The sequence below is a fragment of the Calonectris borealis genome, chromosome 16, assembly GCF_964195595.1.
Source record: "Calonectris borealis chromosome 16, bCalBor7.hap1.2, whole genome shotgun sequence".
Lineage (NCBI taxonomy): Eukaryota > Metazoa > Chordata > Aves > Procellariiformes > Procellariidae > Calonectris > Calonectris borealis.
This window is the reverse complement of record NC_134327.1, coordinates 16,164,328-16,186,469: the sequence shown is the minus strand read 5'-3', so window position 1 is coordinate 16,186,469 and position 22,142 is coordinate 16,164,328. Positions and strand designations below refer to the sequence as shown.

General features: G+C 46.1%; 1 protein-coding gene across 1 annotated transcript in view; it reads left to right on the top strand.

The window, feature by feature from the left end:
• LOC142089263 (mesothelin-like) overlaps positions 1-22,142 on the top strand; it is a 60,079-nt gene that overhangs the window by 26,542 nt on the left and 11,395 nt on the right. The window contains exons 3-16 of the mRNA XM_075165497.1: positions 9,546-9,771; positions 11,163-11,293; positions 11,668-11,767; positions 12,096-12,181; positions 16,123-16,163; positions 16,762-16,783; positions 16,895-16,922; positions 17,713-17,797; positions 18,801-18,962; positions 19,164-19,366; positions 19,799-19,890; positions 20,593-20,723; positions 21,354-21,475; positions 21,904-22,075. Coding sequence (XP_075021598.1) covers positions 12,112-12,181; positions 16,123-16,163; positions 16,762-16,783; positions 16,895-16,922; positions 17,713-17,797; positions 18,801-18,962; positions 19,164-19,366; positions 19,799-19,890; positions 20,593-20,723; positions 21,354-21,475; positions 21,904-22,075 — 1,128 coding nt within the window. The 5' untranslated portion in view covers positions 9,546-9,771; positions 11,163-11,293; positions 11,668-11,767; positions 12,096-12,111. The remainder of the gene's footprint in view (positions 1-9,545; positions 9,772-11,162; positions 11,294-11,667; positions 11,768-12,095; positions 12,182-16,122; positions 16,164-16,761; positions 16,784-16,894; positions 16,923-17,712; positions 17,798-18,800; positions 18,963-19,163; positions 19,367-19,798; positions 19,891-20,592; positions 20,724-21,353; positions 21,476-21,903; positions 22,076-22,142) is intronic.

Sequence of the window (22,142 nt, the reverse complement as noted above, 5' to 3'; positions counted from 1 at the left end):
TTGAAATTCTCACTTGGCCCTAAGCTGGCACAGTCTTTCTCATCCAGCCTAATCCTTCATCTCCAGGATTTAGCCACCACCATACATCTGAGAGGGACTGTGTCAAACAATGGGCTGGAAGTCTCAGCGAGAGAGAGAGTTACAGACTATCTGTTGGGGTCAGGGAACTGAAAGGAAGGGGAGTATAAACAACAGCCCGGTTGGAGTTAATTTTTGCTTATTTATTTCTCAAGAATGAATGACCTGGGAAAAATGTTTTTCAGAAGCACCTCATTGCTGAGATATTTTGTTATATTTCATCTCCCAAAACTTTGTCAGCCTCACTGCTGCTATGCCATCTATCTGCCTTGCCACTTTTTATTGATAACAAGACAATACTGTGACAAAATAGTCCTTTGTGAGCCTTTCATGGTGACAGTGGAACTGGTTAAAAAAGAAAAGGATCTGACTCTCATTGTCATTTACTTTTATATGAATCTGAACTCACTTCAGTGACTTTGACGTTGTGTCTCCGCAGTGTGGCCTGTAGCAGAATCTATCACACCTCCTTCGTTTCCTCCTTCCTCTTAAGGTAGATTCCCCAACTGTTTTCTGCAGTAGTGTTGTCAGACATAGCCCAGGGTCTCAGCAGCATCAATGCATTAACCTGCACTTTCCTTTGGAGGCTTTCTCCATTTTGGATTTGTCTCCTGGCATGTTAGTCTTCTCATACTTCGAATGTAATTCTATGCTTAAAGGTGAGCTCAGTTTCCTGATGTACCTTAGCACGCAAAGGAATCTCGGTGAACCATGACATAAAAGAGCATTAAGTGGCTTCAGAATTATTGTGCATTTGGGTTTCATGTCCTTGCCCATCTCAGGAATGCTCTAAATTGCTTCAGGAGTAAACAAGACCACAGAACAGGCCATTTCTGTTCACTGGTGCTTAACTGTGGAGGTGAAAATCTCCAGATGTAGCAACTGGAAGTGAAAAAAGCAACTGTTTTTAGAGATCATGATCACAGGCACTTTAGGGATACTTTTGGATGGATAAATCTAGTTACTTGCCACCACTGTCTAACTGCCCCCAATACAGAGATACTAGAAGCTGACTTTGGCTTATATCATTGCTTGTCGGTCGACCTCCAGCATAACATAGCCTTATTCTGGGATCCTCTGTGTTTCACACTGAGCAAGAGGAAAATCCCTAGTGATGGAGCTGAGTTTTGCATTTGTCTGTATTCTTTTTCAGTCTTGTCTCTTGATAGCTCTTGGACCCACAGCATCCCAACAAGGCATATCTTGGTGCTCAGACTTTTGTTCCAGGCAAAATGTGAGCAATGTTTGGGAGAGGCCTTTGCTAGCTTTAAAAGCCTGTAACCATTTCCCAAATCTTTTTTTTTCAGTACTGCAGAAACAATTTTTGGCACTTCTAGGTCTTAAGGCTTGCTGCTGTTCACAGCGAAGAAACTAGAGCAAAGCAAAATTCACCTTGCATTTGCTTGAAGCCCATGTATTCCTCTTTGGTCTCACCTCAAACTCCCCAACATCAGCTGGAGCAAAGACTAGCTCTTCCTTTTCCAAAAAGATAGTGTATTATATTGTACACAGAGGCTCTCCACAAAGGACTGTGATGCCCAGGTCAGACTTTTCTGCCGAGGTCAGAATTTCTGCCCAGGCTGTGGGGAACAGTGACCGTGCAGTCCACATCTTGCACAATATGATGTTTCCAAATGATGTTCACTTTAAGTTAGCAGAAAAAATGGCTGAAATGGCCAAATCCCACATCATAACCCCATTGAATTTATGTAATTGATAAAGGCGAATTAATAAGACAACACTTGGGAAGTATTTCAGATAGCTCTGTTACATGGTGATAGCCCATTACATACAGAGAGGTGTTTCCTTTGCATTGCTGGAGATTACAACAAAAGCATTTGAGATTTGACATTTGGTAAAGTGGCATCTGCGTTACAGAATCCGGCCCTAGCCCTTAGTGCAGACACGTGGCCCGTGGGATCGCAGGTTTAGGACTTGGGAGGTTTCTTGCCTGCTTTGCAATGCATTATCATGCTATAGCAAAGTTACCCTGCTGTGAAAGTGCTGCATGCTTGTGAAGCCACCTTTGGGTGTGGGAGACCCGAGTGAGTTCCTGCCCTGCAAAGGCATCAGTGTTAGAAGGGTGTGACACAGAACACCCTGCCCAGAATTAAAAATCAATTGATGACTCAAATCTGGATCAAATCCAGTGAGAAGCTGTTTCCCATTTTCGACAAGGATTGGCTGAAGGTGGCCCTGAGTGGCTGATTTCTGAAAGCCCTAAGTTGCTCAGTTTTTTCTGAACTTGTCCGATCTGGATTGTTTCCTAAGTTTTGTGAGTTAGTGGTCAATGTCTGATTTGCTAACTGTGACTTTTTCTTAGACCATGTTCTCAAGATACTCAGAGACTCTTGCCAAGCAATGTTTTATTCTAGGGATGGAAAAGGACCTTTTCTTGGCAAGTCAAAGGGCAATGTATTGTGAGAAATATAATGTAAGTACATAAAACTAGAGGATAAACAAGCACCATGGAAAGATTTACAGTACAGACTGAAGAATCGTAGTATTAAGGAGGCTAAGTCAGCAATAATTAGAGACTTTTTTTTTTTTCCCCAGTAGCAGTTAAATCTTTTTGGAAATAGCTGTGCAGACATTACTCAGTTTCCATGTCTAGGCTTAAGTCAGCTTTGACAGTAACATCAGTCCATCCCACTTAGTCTCATATAAGCTGTTGCTCTAGCACGAAGACAGCTATGGAGGCAGATTTTTACTTTTGTTCATTTGACAAGTCACCAGCAGATACTCAGAGAGAAGGAGAGAACTTGCTGGATCATACAGGAGGGTCAGAGGCTGAGACACAGGAATGGCAGCCTGTGGTCTCTGTCTAGAGTGGCATAGTGATGGGTACACATTTCTATCTTTGAGAAAGAGTCACAATTCAAAATGTGTTTTTGTTCTGAATTGGAATGAAATCAGAAGTACAAGAATATATGACTGAAAAAAATAAGTAGAAATGACTAATGCTTGTCTTGAATATTTTTCGGTACCATTTCCACAAGAATGGATACTGTTTTATGAAATCTTCCAGCTTTGTTAAAACAGCTTCTTCCCCACGGCTTTTTCCCCAGGTGAGTGACTTAGCAGAGACAGCCAGCGGCGGCAGGAGAGACTCCCAGGAGAGAGCTGGTGGGTTAGCAGGGCTGAGCTCCTGGTGCCCTCTGGTGCTTGCATGCTCCTTGTCGCAGCCTGGTCCCGGGGACGTGCTGGCAGATGGATGTCCTGAGCCCACAAAGCAAGGGAAAAGGCGCTGTGGAGGCGGCAGGGCTGTGCACAGCTCTGCTGGCTTAGTGCAGTGACCCTTATGGTGCAGTGACCTGGAGGGCTGACAGGTTGCAGCGGGCAGCAACAGCAAGAACTGACCCTGCAGTACTTTTCTTGCTTTCCCCCTCCCCAGTTCTCTCTACAGCTCTGACCTTGCTATGTCATTTTTGACACATTGCTTAATGTCCTGTATTTCTCCTGCCTTTCCTGTCCTGGTGCTGTTTTGATGTGATATTCAGCCAGGTTCATTGATTGTCCTGCTTGGTACATGTTTACTTTTCATCTGACGTATACATGCAGCAGCAAGGGGTTAAACCTTCCTTCTCTTACCCTACAGAGCAGGTCACTGCGAGGAGCAGGACAAGGCTGGATACTGTAAGCTGGAGTAAATCCCTTGCAGGTGCTAGGCATAGCAAGGTGCTAAGTGGGTGTGGGGAGAAGGTGCTTAAGGAGAGTGTTTAAGGCTGGTGGCCTTTGGCTGATACGGGTTTAGGGAGAGTGAGAGATGGGTTTTAGTGGTGCTAGAAATTGAGTTAGGCTTTCCAGTTCATCAGCTGGATCTCTGAATTTCATAAGGTGGGTTCTCTCTTTTTTCCCCCTTCTTTCTTAGGGCTGTGTATCACCCACTATAGGTGACTATGCACGCACAAATGCATGTATATCTATATATTTATGTATAAAGGAGAGGGCAAGTTAGACTGCTCTGTTGCATCGCAAGGTGTCAGCCTTGCTGTAAGGAGAAGCAACTGAGTACGTGCAAAGTTTCTTAGCAGGTAGCTGACTCATACAGGAGCTGTAAAATGCAGAGGCAGAGCCTCTTTGTACTTGAGAATAAGGAGTGCCTGTCAATTATAGCTGTATTTTGCTGCTCTTCCACATATTGTAGAGATGTCCAAGCGCTGATAATACTTGCAGCAGAGCCAGAGGGGGCAGGAGCGTTGCTGGGTGCTCACAGCACATCACGCTTTCTTGCCTGGCCCTCTGGAAGGTGAGTGTGTGCTTTGGGAGGACCTGCTCAGCCAAACGACGTGGGACTTGTGAGAACGTGGCACTGCAGCTGACACCAGTAGTGCTGTTCCCGGAGTGCTGGGTGCCAAATACTTTTAGTGCTGTGAGCACCGTTGTACGGCCAGAACTGAGGGCTGAGGGGCCAGGGTCATGGTAGCCTGGTTCTTCCTGAGCAGCCTTTCAAGGCTGGGCTTCTGGGAGCATGCGACAGCTCTGAGCCTCCTCCTGCTGAAAACCAGTCTTCCAATAATGTGAGTGACCTTAAAACTGGTCATGCTTCTTGCTCCTCGTTGCTGATGTGTCAGGAGTGTCTCCAATAGGCATAGTCTCAAGACCTTGCTGTGATGGGTAGGCTAAATGGGTAGGGTTAGGGCTTTGCTAAACAACACTCTGCTCTCTAGTGCAGCCTGTCAATCACCAGCATGAATAGAAACCTTGCCGAAAGAGGAAAATCAGATGTCAGAGTAATTAGCTTTTTTTTTTTAGCTTGGTTGGGCTTATAATTCAGGACAAGATTTGAATGTTAGATGTAGGTGGTTTTTTACTTCGTGCAACACAAACATTGAAGAGGAGATTACAGAGGAGAGAGGGAGGTAGAAAGCAAGCAAAATCTCTTGTGTAAACCTCTGGCAAGGTGTAATGTGGCGGTTGGGTTTTACCTTCAGCTATAAACTGATATTTGATGCTATTTGGCCTTTTTATCCTATCTTAATCATTTCCACTGCCTTTGTATTAGTCTCTGTAACACTTCCTTTAGCAATGTGCAGAGAATAGCTTTGGGAGAGTCACGTGGCCCGAGTGGGGTTTGCTCTGGAGTTACTACAACAGGGAATAAATCAGGATTGGATTTTAGTCTTGAGGTGACTGAGGATTCGGCGTGTTTGATGGTAGGCAGGTCTCTCAGACCCTTGGCTTTCCTCTCTCCTCTTTTGCAACTTAGAAGTAGCCTGAAGTGAAGGCCTGTTAGCGCAGGCAGGTGAGGATAGACAGTCTTGCATGAGCTGTAAAACACAAACCTTCAGTGTCAGGTTCTGGTGACCCCAGTGGCATTTGTAGGTGTGGGCGCAGTAATATCTTGAAGCCAATAATGTTTCTTTTCACATGTTCCCTGTTTGTAACTGAATGCTTAAGCAAACAGAGGTGAGACAAGCTGCTTATTGAACTAAATATTGCCTTGTTTATAAAAACCTCTCTAGCTGACATTTAACAAGTAGGCACGTAATACCACACAGTCACATAGTTGGATGTGACCTGTGTGATTATGCATTCTTTTAAAGATCTACGCTGAGATAAGAATCAGTCCTGTCAATTTGAAACTATACTTGCATTGATAATAAGTCTGAGGGTATAATTTTTGCTGAGTCGCTTTCTGAACCAACGGCCGCTTCTAGTATCTGCCACTCCTTGAGACAGAGCTGTGCAATTTAATTGCCTGTGTGGAGAGTCAATTCCTTTTCTGGTCTGAACTATCCCTCTGGTGTGAATCCATTGGTTTGCAGAGAAAGGTGACTATGCAGCTAAAATGGGCCAAAGTGCTCTGTGCTGCAAGTGCCATGACACCAGATATCACAGTTGCCTATTCATGCTAACGCTGTCTTCTTACCAACACTGACCACAGCAGTGGGTTCAAGAGAAAAACCTTATTTATAGGTTACCTGCAAGATGGGGCTTTTCAAAAATGCATCTTCTGCCTTAACCCAGAACCTTTCAGGCTGCCAACCCAGAACATTGCTCCAGGCAAAATGGTTGTAAGACTCTTAAGCCAGGAGATCTTGTGACGAATGCCTGGAGAGCCCTCCTGACTTTCTCTTCTGTGATTCTGCAAGTAGGCGACAGCGGTTTTGGTCCACAGCAGCAGGAGCGAGAGCAGGACTGCTGTGCAGAGGAAGCAGTGAGCCATGGAGCGGTTCTAGTTGGTTCATTGCCACTGAAATCACAATTCTTACACGTGGGCATTTTTTTAGCAGTGTTTCCTTGTTTGCGTTTTTGGAGAGATAAGGAGGGGAGAGGTGTTACATAGCCTTGCTTCAGTTATTCCTTTGTGTGCCAAGTCCCAGTAAGCCTGAGACGTGTACAAGGAGGATAAAAGAAGAGCTAATTGCAAGTGATGACTGCAATAACACCATTTTTGTGGGCTTGGAGCTGTTTATACGTTAGACCACTGATTTTTACATCACTTCTGTCTTTATCCTCTTCTGTCAGCTCTAGATGGAACCCTTTGCAGGGGGCTCACGCACCTCACTATAGCAGACTCTAGCAGCAAGCCCATTTGTTCCTTGCCCCACCAAAAAGAAGAGGGCTGTTTTAAGCTGAGACTTGACCTTCATGTCTCTTTCTTTCTTTCTGGTTCTCTGTCCAGTCTCCTTTGGAGATCCTCCTAAAAGCTGCAGTTGTGTCTATCACCTTTTGATCTGTGGTCCAAAGGGTAATTCAAGCAAAGGGCTGAACACCGCAGATGTGTCATGTTGTGCTCCTCCAGGACTCTTCGATGTAGTCTACCTTGTCTGGGCGTTTTGGTGTGATTTTGTTCTGTAACCTCTCCTGTCAGTATTTACATGTGAGATTCATTCTGAGATGAGCTCACGTAATGAAGGGATCTAGTGTGATGGACATGGAAATAAAGAATGAATTTAGTTTCCCTTTTAGAGTTTTATGTCTCCAGATCCTCTTTTTATAACTGGATCATGTTGTCCCAACAGGGCCCTGACAGATTTCTTCTTCATGAGGCAACTAATGATTCTATAAGAAACAGAAAAATAATGTCAAGTTTTTGAAAGATACCTTCTTACTTCCAGTAGCTTCCCTTGCCTTTCTGTTCAGTTATGACAGTTCAGTTTTCTTTGCTAGGTGGTATGTATTTTTTCAGCCTTCAGTATGCCTGTATATAATTTCCACAGCACCTGCAACGTTTTAGCCTTTTAACTGCCCCTTTTTGATTTCTCTTCAGCAAGCTTTCTTATTTTGTGCTCTGTTGTTCCTGTTCTTAAACGTCTCCTTCCAATTCTGGGTTATGCGCTGTGTTTAGAGTTAATGTAAAGGAGTGCACTGGTGGGGCTGTCTGGACCCAGTGAGTCGCGATGGCCCTTGAGAGGTTACAGAGGAACTCGGCTGTGGTCTGACTTACATTAGTAAAAGCCTAAGCCCCATCCTGTAAGGGTGCTCTCCTGAGCTAGTGGGAGACTTGACTTTTCTGAGAAAGCACAAAGCCCCTTTTGTTCTGGATGAAAACCATGGGTAAGTACAATGACTTTGGGCTGAGCAGGGCGTGTGGTGTGCATGGTGGAGAAGGGATCGAGAAAGATTTATTGTCTGTTGCCACACCTGGCTTAACATGGCAGGAACACTTCGGCAATCAATTGTACAATTTAGTGTTACTGAAGAACACTTGAGCCATACTTGATGCTACACATGCACAGTCAGGTTGGGTGAGAAGAGGGTTGTTAAGGCACTGACTCATTTTCCCGTGGTACAAACCACATCTCAGACCTGTCCCACTCCTGCCCACCCACTGCAGATTTCATTGCCTCCCCTCCTGCCCTAGCCTCTCGGTGTGTGCGTTAGAGATCGCGTTGCAGAATTGGGCTTCAATCCCCACTTGCCATCACTGAGAAATTCATGCATTTGAGAAGAGGGGGAGGTGACACGAAGGCATTGGATTTTTTTTCAGTTTAGGGAAAAGGAAGCTTGTGGAGAAGCAGGAATGCAAGAGGGAAGGGAGGCAGAGAAGTCTGCTGTGTAATTGTGTTGCGCTAGAAGTGATTGTTATTACAGGTGAGCTCTAAAATCTCCCCCACAGGCCTATGCAAGCGCAGGCTGGCTGCACCTCTATCAGCCTAGGTATATACAATTGCACCATGGTGCAAGGGGTGGACTGGGCAGTCTCAGAGACCCCTCCCAGCTCTGTACTTCTTGGATAAGAGAAGATCTCTGGTTGTCTTCCACTGAGAGAAAGTTTTACCAGCATTCCTGTTACATGCTCTGTGTTCCCATTTGTCTGCAGCTGAGAAGCTTGTCCTGGTTTTGGCTGGGATAGAGCTGATTTTCTCCCTAGTAGCTGGTATAGTGGTTAGAAAAGTTCATAAAGGGTGGGGACAGCAGTGCTTAGGAAGGGAACATGGTGCAGATGAGACTAATGACAGGGAGGGCCCTGCTGGTGGTAGCTGAGGTTGTGCTAGGCTCTGTCCCCTGCAAGACTCATCTGCCCAGGTGTGGGATGCAAATATCTCATTCTTGCTCAGTCACGGTTGCCACCTGGATCACTGCATGCTGCTAAGGATACTCAGATAATAGGAATAAAGCTCCTAGACCACGTCCCTTCTGGTTAGCATGAAGGTTATTGCTGAATTATGGGTGTAAAACCTGCTTTTCCAGAGTGGCGTCACTCTGTGCGAGACTGACATTCTCCTGTCTGGCCATCCATCAGGGTGATCTTACCCTGCTCTGAAAACTGCACTGACGTGCGAAGCAGTGCTGAGCCTCCTGCGGTAATGTGGCTGTGTCCCTGGGCCGGGCCGGGCTGGGATCTGGAAAGTACAGGAAAACCTGCCACAGCCCAAACTGCTGTTCCCAGCTTTCAGTGCTACAACGTGGTGAAGCTGAATGTGGCATCACATCCAAAAGCTAGAAATCCTCCAGCTGGAGGCCTATTTCAGGGAGCTGTAACTCTCACTTAGGCTTACTCAAGCAGATGCAATACCACAAATCAGCTCCAGCCTTATTCTGTGTAATAATCAGAATTTTGCTTTGGAATGAAGCGTGCAAAAAATGCGATAGTGGTTCACCTCTTACTGTGTTGAAATCATTGCCTGTCCTCCCATCTTTGAGCTCCTCTGTCTGTCTTCATCTCCTCCACTGTATTCTCTTTGAATCAAAGACCTTCTTGTTCGTGCCACACCTAGCACTCTTGGATCTGGCTCATAGCTGCTGAAGGATGAACACAAATGGCAGGTACTGGATGCTTCTGCTTGGCCACCCTGTGAACAGAACTAAGAAAAGTATCGGTTTGTTTATAGATGAAAGTTCCTCCTTGCCTTTGTGAACTCTGGTTTCTCTCCCTGTAAGGGGGGTGCTCTGCACACCCTTTAGGTATGCATGACTTCCTGGCTGACACGAGCAGAAAATCTGGACACTCTGCTTGCCCCCTCCCCTGGTTTCCTCATCCGTGGCCGAGGCTCAGTGTTGTTTTTTCTGCTTTTCAGATCTCTCCTGTTCTTGTGTTTCACCTCCCGATGCCCTGGGGAAGAGCCACAGGTCTGACTGCAGATGGTAGAAGCCTGCTGTGCCACACGATCTTTGTTGCTTTCTTGGTTGACTCTTACGTGGACCCACGGTTCGTCCAGCAGCATGTCCAGGGCTCCCCAGCAACACATGCCTGTCTGACCCTCTGTCGTGGACAGCCTGCTTGCAATGTCGAATTTCCAAAAGGTGCAAGACAATGAAAGCTTTGGTATTTGAAATCTGATTGAAGGATCTCCCATCCTTCTCAAGGATACCTCATTTGGATTTCCTGGAGAAGAGGCTTCTTGCTTTGAACTAGGAGTCCATGAATCTGACTATTTACAGAACGATGCATTTCAAGTTTATATAGATTTGGGTAGCTTAGGATGGGTGTTGATGAGAGTCACTTTCATGTTAGGCATCCTCTGCACTTCTGACAAACTATGAATCAGTGTTGCACTAGTTCCAAAATAGCTGATAAACATCTTAAGTGTGGTAGGAAAACTGGGAGTGTGGAGAGAGACAGGATTTGGGTACATGGACATGGTGATGTGAGTCAACACTGCCTTTTCTCAGTGTTTACACAAACACGAGTTATAGGTAGGCGTGATGGAGCAAGCCTAAGCCTGGGATATAACTGGTTTATGGAAAAAACTTCTCTTGAAAAGCATCAGTAAAGTGACCAAACAAAGATTTTCAAATCTGAGGATGCAAAATAACTCCGCTGCATCCAGAGAAATTGAGATAGTTACTGTGGGCAATTTCTTAGTGACTTGGGAGCTCAGACTTGGGGGAAAAGAAGTCTGAAATGGGTGGAAGATAATTTAATATCCATCCCTTGTTAGAATCTGCAGCAGATCTCATTTTAATTCTTGCAGATTAAGCTTGCCAAGTTTTCCTTGCTGAAGTGCTTATAGGCTATCCATTAGCTTGGGGAGAACACAAGTTCAGTCAAAATCAGATCCCCCTGATTGCTGATGCACCGGTCTGGGGAGATCATGGGGAACAACACCATGTGTGATTCAGCTGAGGAAGGAGCAGGGCAAACCCATTCCTCGGCTCCTGCAGCATGCAGTTACTGCATAAAGACTGCTTAAAACCAAATGTGATCTCTTTAATAAGAACGTTGTTTAGTTTTCAAAATAGAGCAGCCTGCAGGAATTGGAAAGCCCATAAAGTTGTGTCCTAGGAACTTTGCAGCAAGGAAATAAATTGAAGGTTTGTTGAGGGAAAGGCCACTTCTGGTGATAGGGAGGCAGGGATCTCTGGGATTACAATTCTGGAGCCATGGGATAATAACATCCCTGCTCAGTGGTCTCATTGCTGTGGTGCTTGTGAGTGCTAACAAGCTGCTGCAGTAAGTGCTGATGCAAGAGCCCACATGGCACTGGGGTGCAGGTGTTGGGCACCTTGGCATGAGGCCAGTGTGCCGTGAGCACCCCTGAGCACCTCAGCAAGCAAAGGTTCATCAAGAAAGTAAGACAGATGGCCATGCTGTGGGACTGCACCAGTCCTAGCCTTTTATCCTATTGCAGGGCTGCATTTTTTGATTTCAGCTGTCCTGATTCCTCTGTCCTTAGTGGAGAGCTCTGTTTCAGTTGATTGACCTTGCTGAGCCTGGAGCAGAGTTCCCAGTTCGACATACCTGTGATCTGAAAATGGCCTGTCTGGCCAGCAGAGGAGCTGCCGTGTATTTCTCTTTGGGATTTCCCAGGTGGAGACGACTGGGGTAAGCAGAAATTTCAAGAAAAAGGGCCAAACATTTCAAGCTCCACTGAAGCAAAATTCCCTGATGACAAACATTTCTTTAGTAACTAGAGGAAGGTGGTCCTAGAGTAGCTCTGTCCTGGGAGCGCAGATTTATTTTTGTTGCCTCCTGTAAATGGCAAACATGTCCTGCGCAGGGCAGGGAGGGAATGCACCTATTCACTACTCTCGTCCTGCTCACGCCGTGCAGCCTCGCTTCAGGCTCAGTGTTTCCTACTGTGTCCTAGGAATAACAGGCATTAACAAATAACACACACTTATTTGTATTGCCAAACGTTTGTATTCTCAAGAACTTTTAGGTGTGTCCAGTGCTCCAAATCCATCCTCTAATTTCAGATGCAGTTTTGAGAAGCCAGAGACACACCCTGGTTTGCTCAGTGAAAAGCAGCCCTCTGCGGATCGTAGCCCTAAGTGCCCGGCGACTAGCGGCTTGGAGGTAAGCACCACAGTTAACCCTCCGAGCGGGGTTGTGCAACCTCTTACGCTCCTCTGCCAGAGGGGAGCCTCCTGACTTCAGGGCATCGATAGCAGTGAATCTAGCTTAACTAACTCTGAATTCTCTGCATGCAACTCTGTGCTTTCCCAGACATAGCATTCCCTCAGCAGTTTTTTGTGTGCTTCAGGTCTAGTTTCAGATAGGTTTTGTGAAGGGTGTTGGCGTCTGTCAGTTTACTTGCGAGACAGTCACCTTTTAACTTTCCTACTCCGAGTTTGGTTTTGCAATTAAGCATTATTCATGTTTGATTTTTCTTGGCTGAAATAAGGTGATTCCTCGCATGTATGGGCGCTCTGAAGACCTTTGCAGAAATGTCGCCTTTACTCCCAGGGCTGGGCTTCCTCCTTTTGGTTGGTGAGTATTACTGTGAGGGTGATGGGTGAAGGGAGGATTTTTCTTACCAGCAGCTGTAACTGAGATAATCCTCGAAAGGGAAAATTGTGCTGAAAGACCATTGAACATTACTTTGGTGGTTGCTCTAAATCCCCAGCCTTTAGTTATGCTTATTATTGTATCTGTGAACCAAAAATGTTAGTTTTTGTAATAAACAGAGTGGAAAGACAAAATTGGAATTCATTCTCCTCCTGCCATGGCAGAGCTGTCTGCTTACTGCTCCTTTTGTTGGAGTGTCCAGGTGTCTCTGGGAAAGCACTTAAGAAATAATCCTGGCTGAATCTCATTGTCCCTATATTCCTCTACTTTCCCTCCTTCTGGTTTTTTTGGTAGTAAGGGATTCCAGAGCAGGATTTTTGTTTCTCTCAGAAAGTGTCAGTGCTTTATTCTTCCTTTCTCATCAGACTTGAGATCATGTTCGCAGTGAAAGTTGATGACAATGGAACATGAACTTGTAACAGTACAAACAAGCCAATGAGCCACCAGCTGGGGAACAGCTACATAAAGGGACCATCATTTTCTCTGCAGGAGGCTTAGTTATCAGTACTAAAGGAAGGAAAACAAATGAACAAATAACTTTTTTCCTTTTCTTTATTTCTTTAATTAAGCAGTTGTTGCTGTTCAAAACTGACCAATGTATTATGGACACCCTGATGAAAATGTGATTTTTTACAATTTTCTATTAAAATCCTGTACAAGAAGGGATGTCTCTGTCCAGCAGAAGTACACAGGTTGCTTGTAAAAGTTAATGACTCTTAATGCAATTGCTTTTAAGTCTGGCAGGTCAGTAATTTTGGTGGTGTGTTCTCATGTTGGCCACTCACTCAGCGTGCAGCCGTGGGAAATCATTCTGTTTCTTTGGGCCATGGAGATGGAGGAAAGGCAGAATATCAGAAATGTGCTGAGCTTGTAGAGAATTTGCATCCAACAGCTTGTATGCACTGCCCTTTTGGGGATGGATCAAAGAGAGAAGAAAGAAAACACAAGTTTTTGAGAGTCCCTAAACAGGTTTCTGAAAGGGAAGGACGGGAATCAACGGGAATGGCCTTGTTGTAAAGAAGCAGTGGGGAGATGGGGCAGTGCTCAGCAACCTTGTGGCACAGAAGTGCCCTCATGGAGGAGGAGGGACTGTGGAGAGCAGGTGAACTGTGAGCAGCAGAGCATATGTGGGTGAAGGAGACAGTCCCTTCTGTTATGGAAGGCTTCACCGCAGCCTGGCGTGCCTGTGCGCTGACAAAGCATGGGAGTGAAAGCAATGTTTTGGAAGGGTATTGCTCCCAGAGTGATGCGCACATATCTTAGGTGGTTCATGACACGAGCCGAGTCCGTAGCCTTTGTTGTGGTGTTGTGAGATGAAGGATTTGTTGTCATACAATGAGGATTTTTGTGACAGTAGGTTGGGGTCCTCTCTGATCTTGCAGAGTGAGAAGCTACCCTTCCTCTTCCTCCTTCTCTCTGCGTGGGTGTTTCTGAATGCTGCTCTTCTGAGTCAATGGGACGATTTGCGTGCTTAAAGTTAAACATATGCGTAAGAGCTTTCCAAGAGTGGGGCCAAAGGGCTTGGCTGTATGTTTCCAAGGTCCAGTCCTGAGGTGAGCAGGAAGTGATTATCACAGTGGAAACAGCCCGGCTTTGTCTGCAAGCAGGGAAGCATGGCCTTGGGGCCAGCCTCTGGCACTGAGCTCTTGGTTATGATTTTGGTAACTCTTTTGGGACTTTCTGTAGGAGTAAAGTTAATGTATGTTCGGCCTAGAGGAAAGCACTGCATTTGCCCAGCTATGGGTATGTTTCCTTTGCCTGTTACTTAGTGACAGTTCTCCACTAATTAAATGATTAAATAGGTGTAGCAGTTAGTAATCAAAAAAGCTGTTATACTAATTAGGGACTCCTCTTGTCCCTCCCTACAAGCTATTTTATAATCCCCTTCCTAATGCAGGTCATTGGGCTGGTGAACATACCCACATCCAGGAAAGCCACTGCTTTCCTCCTCCTCCTCTTCCCCATCACAGTTCAGTGATAAAGGTCTCCCATACTGTTAATTTCTGTGCCCAAATATCACTGTGGGTTTGATTGACACTGCCCTGGGCCAGCTTGGCCCAGTCCCTTCGCCATATGGTGTGGAGGAACCACAGAAGGTTTTGGTTTTGGGGCTCACCCCCTCCACATTCCCCCCATGAGTCACTTCTGACCAAATATTTGTAGATAACACCAATCCTGACGGTGCTTCCCCCAGGGCGGTATGAGTGCTGGGAGTCACTGATGCTTTAGAGCCATGGAGCAATCGTGCTGAACCTGAGCTCTGCCACACTTCCATGTGCTTGCTGGGCACTACTCAGCCAGCCTTGGGCTAGCTGGTCCATGGGTCCCGGAGATGAGACATGGGTGGAGGTGATCTCTATAGCCACTTCAGTCTCCTGCCAGCTGTAGTGCCTGATCCAAAGTCACTGAAGTTGGTGGTGTTCTCCCTGCTGAGAGGTAACTGCCAAACTTTCAGCGCTGTGTTACTCCTTGAGCAGATGAATAAGGCTTGCAGAGAAGCAGGGGTACTCTGGGCTGCAGGGCAGCCGGGCTTGCTGTGGTCTGCCACGCACCGAGCAGGGTCAGAGGATGTAGCTAAAGGGGTAGGAGGAGAATGGTGCAAACTGGGCATGCCGTGTGGCGCGGTGGTGGGCGAGTGCGGCGAGGGACAGCTGTGGCAGACGGCTCTGCAGGACTCTGGTGTCTCACTGTGGGCTGAGATCGGGTACAGCTGCCCAAGGAGATGGGTGAAGCTGACCAGCCTAGTCCTGAGTGTACCATTAGAGAGAAACACTGACAAAAACAACTGTGCAGTGAGTGATTCAGTGCTAGCGAATTGTGATGGTTAGCCTGTCAGCGTAACCTCAGAAGCCTCTAACCATTGTCTTCTCCCTCTCCCTGCCTCTCATTTCATGTACTACTTGTTCTGTCCTGTCAGAAGCTAATGGGAAGTCTCTACCTTCCCCTTTTTTCTGTGCACAGAGGATGCTGAGCTTGGCAGGCTCCTAATCTGAAGTAAATAATACTAATGCCAGGGAGATTTGCGTCTGTGTATTGGGTCTGTGGTTTCCTAAGCTTGCATTTCGCCACCTTTCCAGCTTCATGGCATTGGGAGGGGAGATGCAAGTTGCCATCAGGAACAATGTAAAAGTTGGGAAACAAGGAATAGACAAGTGGAGGGCTTGCACAGACCTGCCAAGAGCCAGCAGTGACAGGTTGACTTCTTTCAGTAAATCCCTGTCAAGCTCTTGGGCAGGACTGGTGTGAGGGCTGTTGTACACTGGTGTTACCTGCATTGTGTGCAGTTCTGCAGCATAGGGCGATTTTAATCCAGTAGAGGACTTAGCAGGAAAAATGTATGAAATACAATACAGACTTGGGTACAATTGACATGTTGATGCGGACGCTGTAAAAAACAAGTAGAAGCTGCAAACCTAAAGCATCATGGAATTATAAGCATGGTGAGCTTGGCCTCCCAGGCTGATCAGTGGCAAGGGATACTGGGCCAGGAAGTCCTGGAGAGAAGGACTGTCCCCAGAGTGTTGTTTCTGCCCCTTTCCCTGCCTTTTCCTCTTTGGGGACAGAGATGCATGCAATCCCTCATGTCATCTAAGACACTGCATTTCTGTCCCCTGCCAGACTGACCCGGAGTGGATAGAGGAGTACCTCACGTCTGCTCACCCAGTCAGCTGTCACAAAGTCAGAGAGAAAATGGCAGAAGGGTCTGACAGAAATGATTCTGTGAAATACTGTAGAGAACGAGGAATAAAATAATGTAGTGAGATGAGTGATGTTGAGGGTCTTTTGAGCCGGACAGGGGCTGGACTGTGGGAATGAGCTTTGTCCTAGATTTGCTGCTAAAATCATGGCATATTGTCTTCCAGGTTGGCAGGTAGCTGCTGCAACTTCTGCTGGGGCATATCTGGTAAGGCAAACTCGCATGTTTAAAATATGTGTCATCCATGTCTTTGCTTGCAAAGCATGTATGGGTTGATGGTCAGTGTGGGCCCGTTCCTGATAGCAGTACTTTGATGGGAATCAATTGCTACAAGCCAGATCCAGTGTGTTGAGCATGGAGGTGGATGGTAAGTGCCCTCCCCTTCCTGTCTCCCAAGCAGTGAGTGGAGTGGGGATGGCTTTTCCAGGTCTTTGTGGGACTTCAGTGCAAGCACATCACCAGACAGTTCAATGAAGGTGAACACCCCTCCACCACACTCAAGTCATCAGGAGAACAGTCCATCCCATTGGCCCTCAAGCCTGAGTGATGGGGGGACTTGCATGACCCTGAACTTTCCAGACGTTTGAAGTACAGAGCCACTACTCATGAATTTTGCAGGTGGCAGCTATCTAGCATGGCAAGATGCAAGCTCTGGATCTAGGCACTTCTGTGTTTCCAGGCCAGATCCAAGCACAAATGGTTGCATCTAACATGCTTGTCTGTATGCAATGATCACAAATAAAGTTGTGCTACCATTGTAACTGCATGGGAAGATCATCTCTTTTCTCTCTTTCTCCCGGCGCAGTGCTCCAGCTCCCCTGTCAACGGTAAGTTTCCTACCAAGTAATCTCGGTAAGGAAAATTCCAACATGGTTCTGTATACATATTCCAATCACAGTTCCTTTATCTTTGTCTCTCTCTCTTTTTGGGGGAATCAGAATCTGCCGTGTGTGCTTCAGTGAAAAGGTATGTGAACCATCAGCAAATTATCTTGGCAGCATTTTCCTTGGGAGTGATATGGTTTGTTGGGGATGTCACTTCGGGTAGCAGGAAGCGTCTGAAACCAGGTGTAGCATCTTTCTCCCTGCAAAATCCCAGGGTTGCCTGTGGGCAGGGAGGGCTGTAGTTGTGCTCATTGAAACAGTGAAGGGAAAATCCCTTCCTGGGGCTCTGTGTCTGTGCAGACACAAAGAAAGGCAAGGCAAGTCCCTGGTATGTCAGCAGCCTGACACGGTGGGGATTTACTGCTCTGAGAGCCTTGACATTGGTGCTGAGCTTAGCTTGGCTAGTGGTAGGGGCCTAAGACTCAAACAGGTCCACTTCAAGCCTTTATTGAACTTGATTTCTACCTAAGGGTCAGCAATGTATAAGTACCCTCTCCCTGCTCCCGAATGGTGCCAGCAAATAATTCTCATCATCTGTGTTGTCTGTTTGTTCCTCTGTATTTGTTATGTGGGCTGTGCTATGGCTGCCTGGCATTGTTCCTGCTCCTTAATGGCTGGGCTGGACCCTTTACACCAGAGCAGCTGTCCCTGCTGCAGATGAACAAAACTTCAGTGAATAAAAGCATGTGGTCAGGGGCATTCACACGCCTTCCGCTGACTGCCTGGGCTCAGGGCTGGGGCAGCTGTGTTCCACGCCTGCGTTTGCAGATGTATTGCTGACGGAGTGCCAGCTCCCAGCCAGTTCTGCGCCCAGCTGCTGCAGGTCTGGGGCAGCTGGCATGGAGGTGATGTCTTTGCTTTTTCCTCACCAGTGTCAGCCAGGAGATGCTTCTTGAGATAGCCCGTGGCCAAGCTTCCGCCTGCAACCTCACTTTTGGTCAATACGCCTGTGCACAGGTAAGGGCAGTCCCCTGCTTTTCATGAGCTAGTGTTTTGTTTTCCTTGACAATAGTGCCATTTCGATCTCAAAAGCAGTCCTGCTGTCGGCTGTGAATGGAGTGGCCGAAGCCTTGTGCAGGCTTGGCGTCTGGTTTGTCGAGGTTTCCCTCACAAAACCGAGAGAATGGATGGGGGTCAAGCACACAGGGACCACCCAGTGGTGAGCTGTGGCAATGTCACCTTCTCAGGCAACACGTGCTGTGTGTCATGAGGCTCAGGAGTGGCTACACCACCGTGGAGACCTGTCTTTTCCAAACCTCTCAAATGAGAAAGTGGAACAAAGGAGATTTCCAGAACAAATGGGCTCTTAGAAACTGGCATCATAGTGTTGAAACAAATCTCTGCATGAGAGTAACCCCAGTCCATCGGGGTAGACCACTTCTGAACGCAATAAAAAGTGGTTGCAGTGTGGAAAATGTCATCTGGAATATTTCAGGTTTACTTCGCTTCCTGCTTTTGTCATTATCTCTAAGCTGCTCTGCTGCCACTAATTGCAATTGAATTGACAAAGATTTGTATTTTCCCATAAATGTTTCTAACAAAAAGATGTAATTTCTTCAGGTATTTGTTGGTGGGGTTTTTTGTTTGGGTTCTTTTTTTTTTTCATTGAAAAATGTTTCTGGAATGAGGAAGTTTCTTATGGAAGTTTCCACTTTGATCAAATGGCCATTTTTTTGGTGGGAAACTATTTTGAATAAAGTTTTTTAAAGCCACTCTTTGCCTGGGGGAAGCACAGATTAGGTAACAGAAGGATCCAGCATTTGGAACTGGATAGGTTTAAACTTGCTTCAAGTCAGTGTATGTTGGACTTTCTTCTGACTCTTCTGTCAACAGGTTTCATCACCTTACAGTGCTGAATGCTCACGTGTAGGTGAGCTAGTGAAGCAGACCTGAAGGAGATTGCATACTGCAGCATCTCTAAATATGACGCACCTATATGGATTTCCCTTTTCTTTTTCAGAGTGCTTGGCTCCAGGACCTTCAGGATGATTTCCTCATATCCTTATATTCTTGCCTTGCCCCTAAACCTGCCAGTGCTATGGATCTGGAATACTCCATTCTGTTCTTTTCCAAATATGATGCCAAGAAGCTTGTAGCTGCTCTGACTATGTTGAGCCAGCAGGTGGGTATCACATACCCAACTGTTTGTTCACCTGTAACATTAATGCCAGTGGAAGGCATTAATTAACATTACCAGAGAAGGGATTATTGCTAGGGGTGATTCTATTCATAATGTTCAGATTTACATGGATTTATGTTAATGTTTGTTTAGAAGTCCATATTCACTTGAATTCATGTGTTTCTTCTCGTCTCTTGCCTGCAGTTTTCTCATGTGCCTCTTTCTCTCGAGTGGAACATGATCTTCATTAATGGCCTGTGGGAGAAGATGTTGCAAGTACCTGATATTGACAGCCCACCCATTTTGTCTCAGTGGGTCCATGAGGGGCTTCAGCCATTCCTGGTCGAGCCCAAGGTCTTTGCTTGCCTCCATGCCAAAAACGTGTTGTGTGAGAGATTTCAGATGATGTAAGTGCTGGACACAAACATTGTTTCAGTCCCGTGTTGCTGAGATAGGAAAGGGGCCCTTACTCCAGCTTCCCAAAGCAAGGGGCTAAACCCTGTAAGCTCTGTGAACTGACCCCCCCAGGCGGGGTCTCTGAAAAGCTCTTTCCACGGCTTCGTTACACACCTGCTGGCCCTGTAACTGGTCCTCTGCATCAGTCGATGCGCGTGTAATGACCCTGCTAGCACTGCGTTTCCAAAGCGGTATCGCGGGATTGGCACTGCAGCCCCCAGATGATCGTGGGGGCTGTTATGAAGGGAAGTCACATCGGTAGCTTTGAAAAGGGATGTGATTGATAATATCAGTCAAGTAACAACCGTTTCTGTGAGGATCCAACCCTGCCAGGTCTGACGTCATCTGTGTTTGAGATGTCTGCCTTTCTTATCCATCTTTAGAGTCGCTGCCCTGAATGGCATATATTCTGACCTTCCAGTGGAAGAACAGAGGAATCTTTACACCGGGATCAAATACTATCTCATCCAGGATGGTAAATGATTTAATTTTCTTTAAGAAACAACAGAATGCTTTAAGCCACTGATGTATGCTGTAACGTTAGCTGCAATCTGTTACAGGGCTGAGGCTTCACGGATTTTTTTGTGAGTTTTTATTGCCTCTTCAATGGAAATACGCTGGAAATATGACAGTGATAAGTGATATCAGGAATCATTTCCCTGCCTGAAGGCTTTATTAATCCAGGATTTTTATAAATCAGCACAGTCAGTCCTATGCTGACTTACATCCTGTGCAAATGTCATTTACTGCTTTTGTTGTGAAAGAACGGTGCAGGGTTTAGTTTTGAGAGCTAAAGAATTCGGCTCAGAAGTTAGCTCAGAAAGGGGACTCAGATAAGACACTCCCCTGTCTCCAGGCTGTAGCTTGCATGCAAAAATTTAATGTCCTGCAAAAAGCTTTTGGCAGATTTGAAGGAAGGAAGGAAGAGACTGGTGATGAAATATTTGGAGGGCTGTGAAAGAATGAGGCATCTGTCCTGTCCCATGTGCATTTGTAATCTGAATGGACAAACACGTGGATTTGAGCATAATATGTGATCAGAGGCACTTAGGGAGCTCTTTGCTGACTGAGTTCTCTGATAGACTGAAGCCTGTTCCGCGTTCGGAAATGTCCAATCTCCGCAGATTTCCTGATACAGTGCAAGTCTGTAGTTTTATGGTGTCTGCCTGTTTTGCAGGATCAAACCAGAAGTGCTACAGTGCAGCTGTTCCAGGTCTGAATTCCACTGCTTGGTTTGAAAATTATCTTGGATCCTTTTTGGAGCATGCTACTGTTGGAGACCTGCAGCTTTTTGGTGATGAACCAACAGTAAGTGCAGGTTCATCATGATGATGAAGAACCTGCAGTGTGCAAAATACTCTGCCTGGGGGGTCATCTTCCTACCCTGACCAAAATTCATGGAGATGCTGCTAGCAGGAACATTTCTTTTGTTTATTTATCGTGAACAGTCACTTCAGTTCTTATTTTTTTTCCCGCATCATGATTTCTTGTGATAATAGGCACTTGCACAGAAGTTGATTTCACATGGGTAATTCTGCAGAAAGCAAACTGGAGTCAATAAGTGGAACAAACCCAAACTTTATCTCAAGAGTGGACCGATGTCTGGGCCTGGTTTAGTGAATGATTGTACCAGGCCTGCATGTGTGAGCGGTGGTGTAGGGGCAAGGCCACGTTCTTTAGCAGTTCTCCTACCTTTGTGCCTTACAGCAGTCATAGAGTGAGAGGCTTACCATGCCCTTAGAGTGCAAAGATAAATAAAACAAGGTCCCAGTGTATTACCTGAAAACAAAAAATAAATTTCCTCAAAACTTTAAAGCCAGGTGAAAAAACCCTTATTGCTTGAAGTGACATTTGTTCAAAGTGTCCCAAGTGACTGTCAGGATTAAAGTATCCATCTAAATTATTTTTGGTTTTTTTTTCCCATTTCAACACCCTCAGCTTCAAAAATTTGCCAGGGATCCAGTCAATATACAGATGATCAGCAATCTCACCTTGCTCTGGGAGACAGCTGTGTACTATACCTCGCTACTGACCTCTGGACCTGGTTTTCCCTTATCGAGGTACAGGACCTGACCTGACTTCCTACCTGACTTGTGGTTTAGCATGGTACTGTGACTTAGCAAAAGTTTGCTGAGTGGTGATTCTGATGGCTGCTTCCATTACACCTTTAAAGCATTTTTCTGTTCCTCAAATAATTGCATTGCACTTGATCCTGGGGAGGGCCAGACCACAAGTTCCAAGTCTTGGGAAATGACTGTCGTGCGGTGCCAGCCACCAACTAATGACCAACAGTGCATCTTGCATGTTTTTGCAGTTTTGCATGACACAGCAATGCTCTCTGTAAACAGGAGCATCAGCATCATCAGAGCTAAAATGAATCGGGGGAAACGTGCACTGGAAAAGAGCATCCTTTGGAAAAAGAGGAAGGATCTGACAGAGACACTGTCTATAATACTGGCAACCTCTCCTCCTTGTCTCTCACCTGCAGTCTCCCAGACAGATTTGTTTGCTACCTGAGCCCCTCGGCAGTGAGCAACCTGAGCAGAGATGATGCTTTGAGCTTGGCCCAGAGGATCAGTAAGAACTGCCCACTGAACCTGACACACAGAGGAATAACTAGAGAGAGAGCTCCCTCCTCCCTGACGACAGAGGAACTGCAGGTAATCTCCTGTCCAGCCCCATGACTCAGTTCTTCATTCACCTAGAAAAAATTTGTGAGGGTTGAGG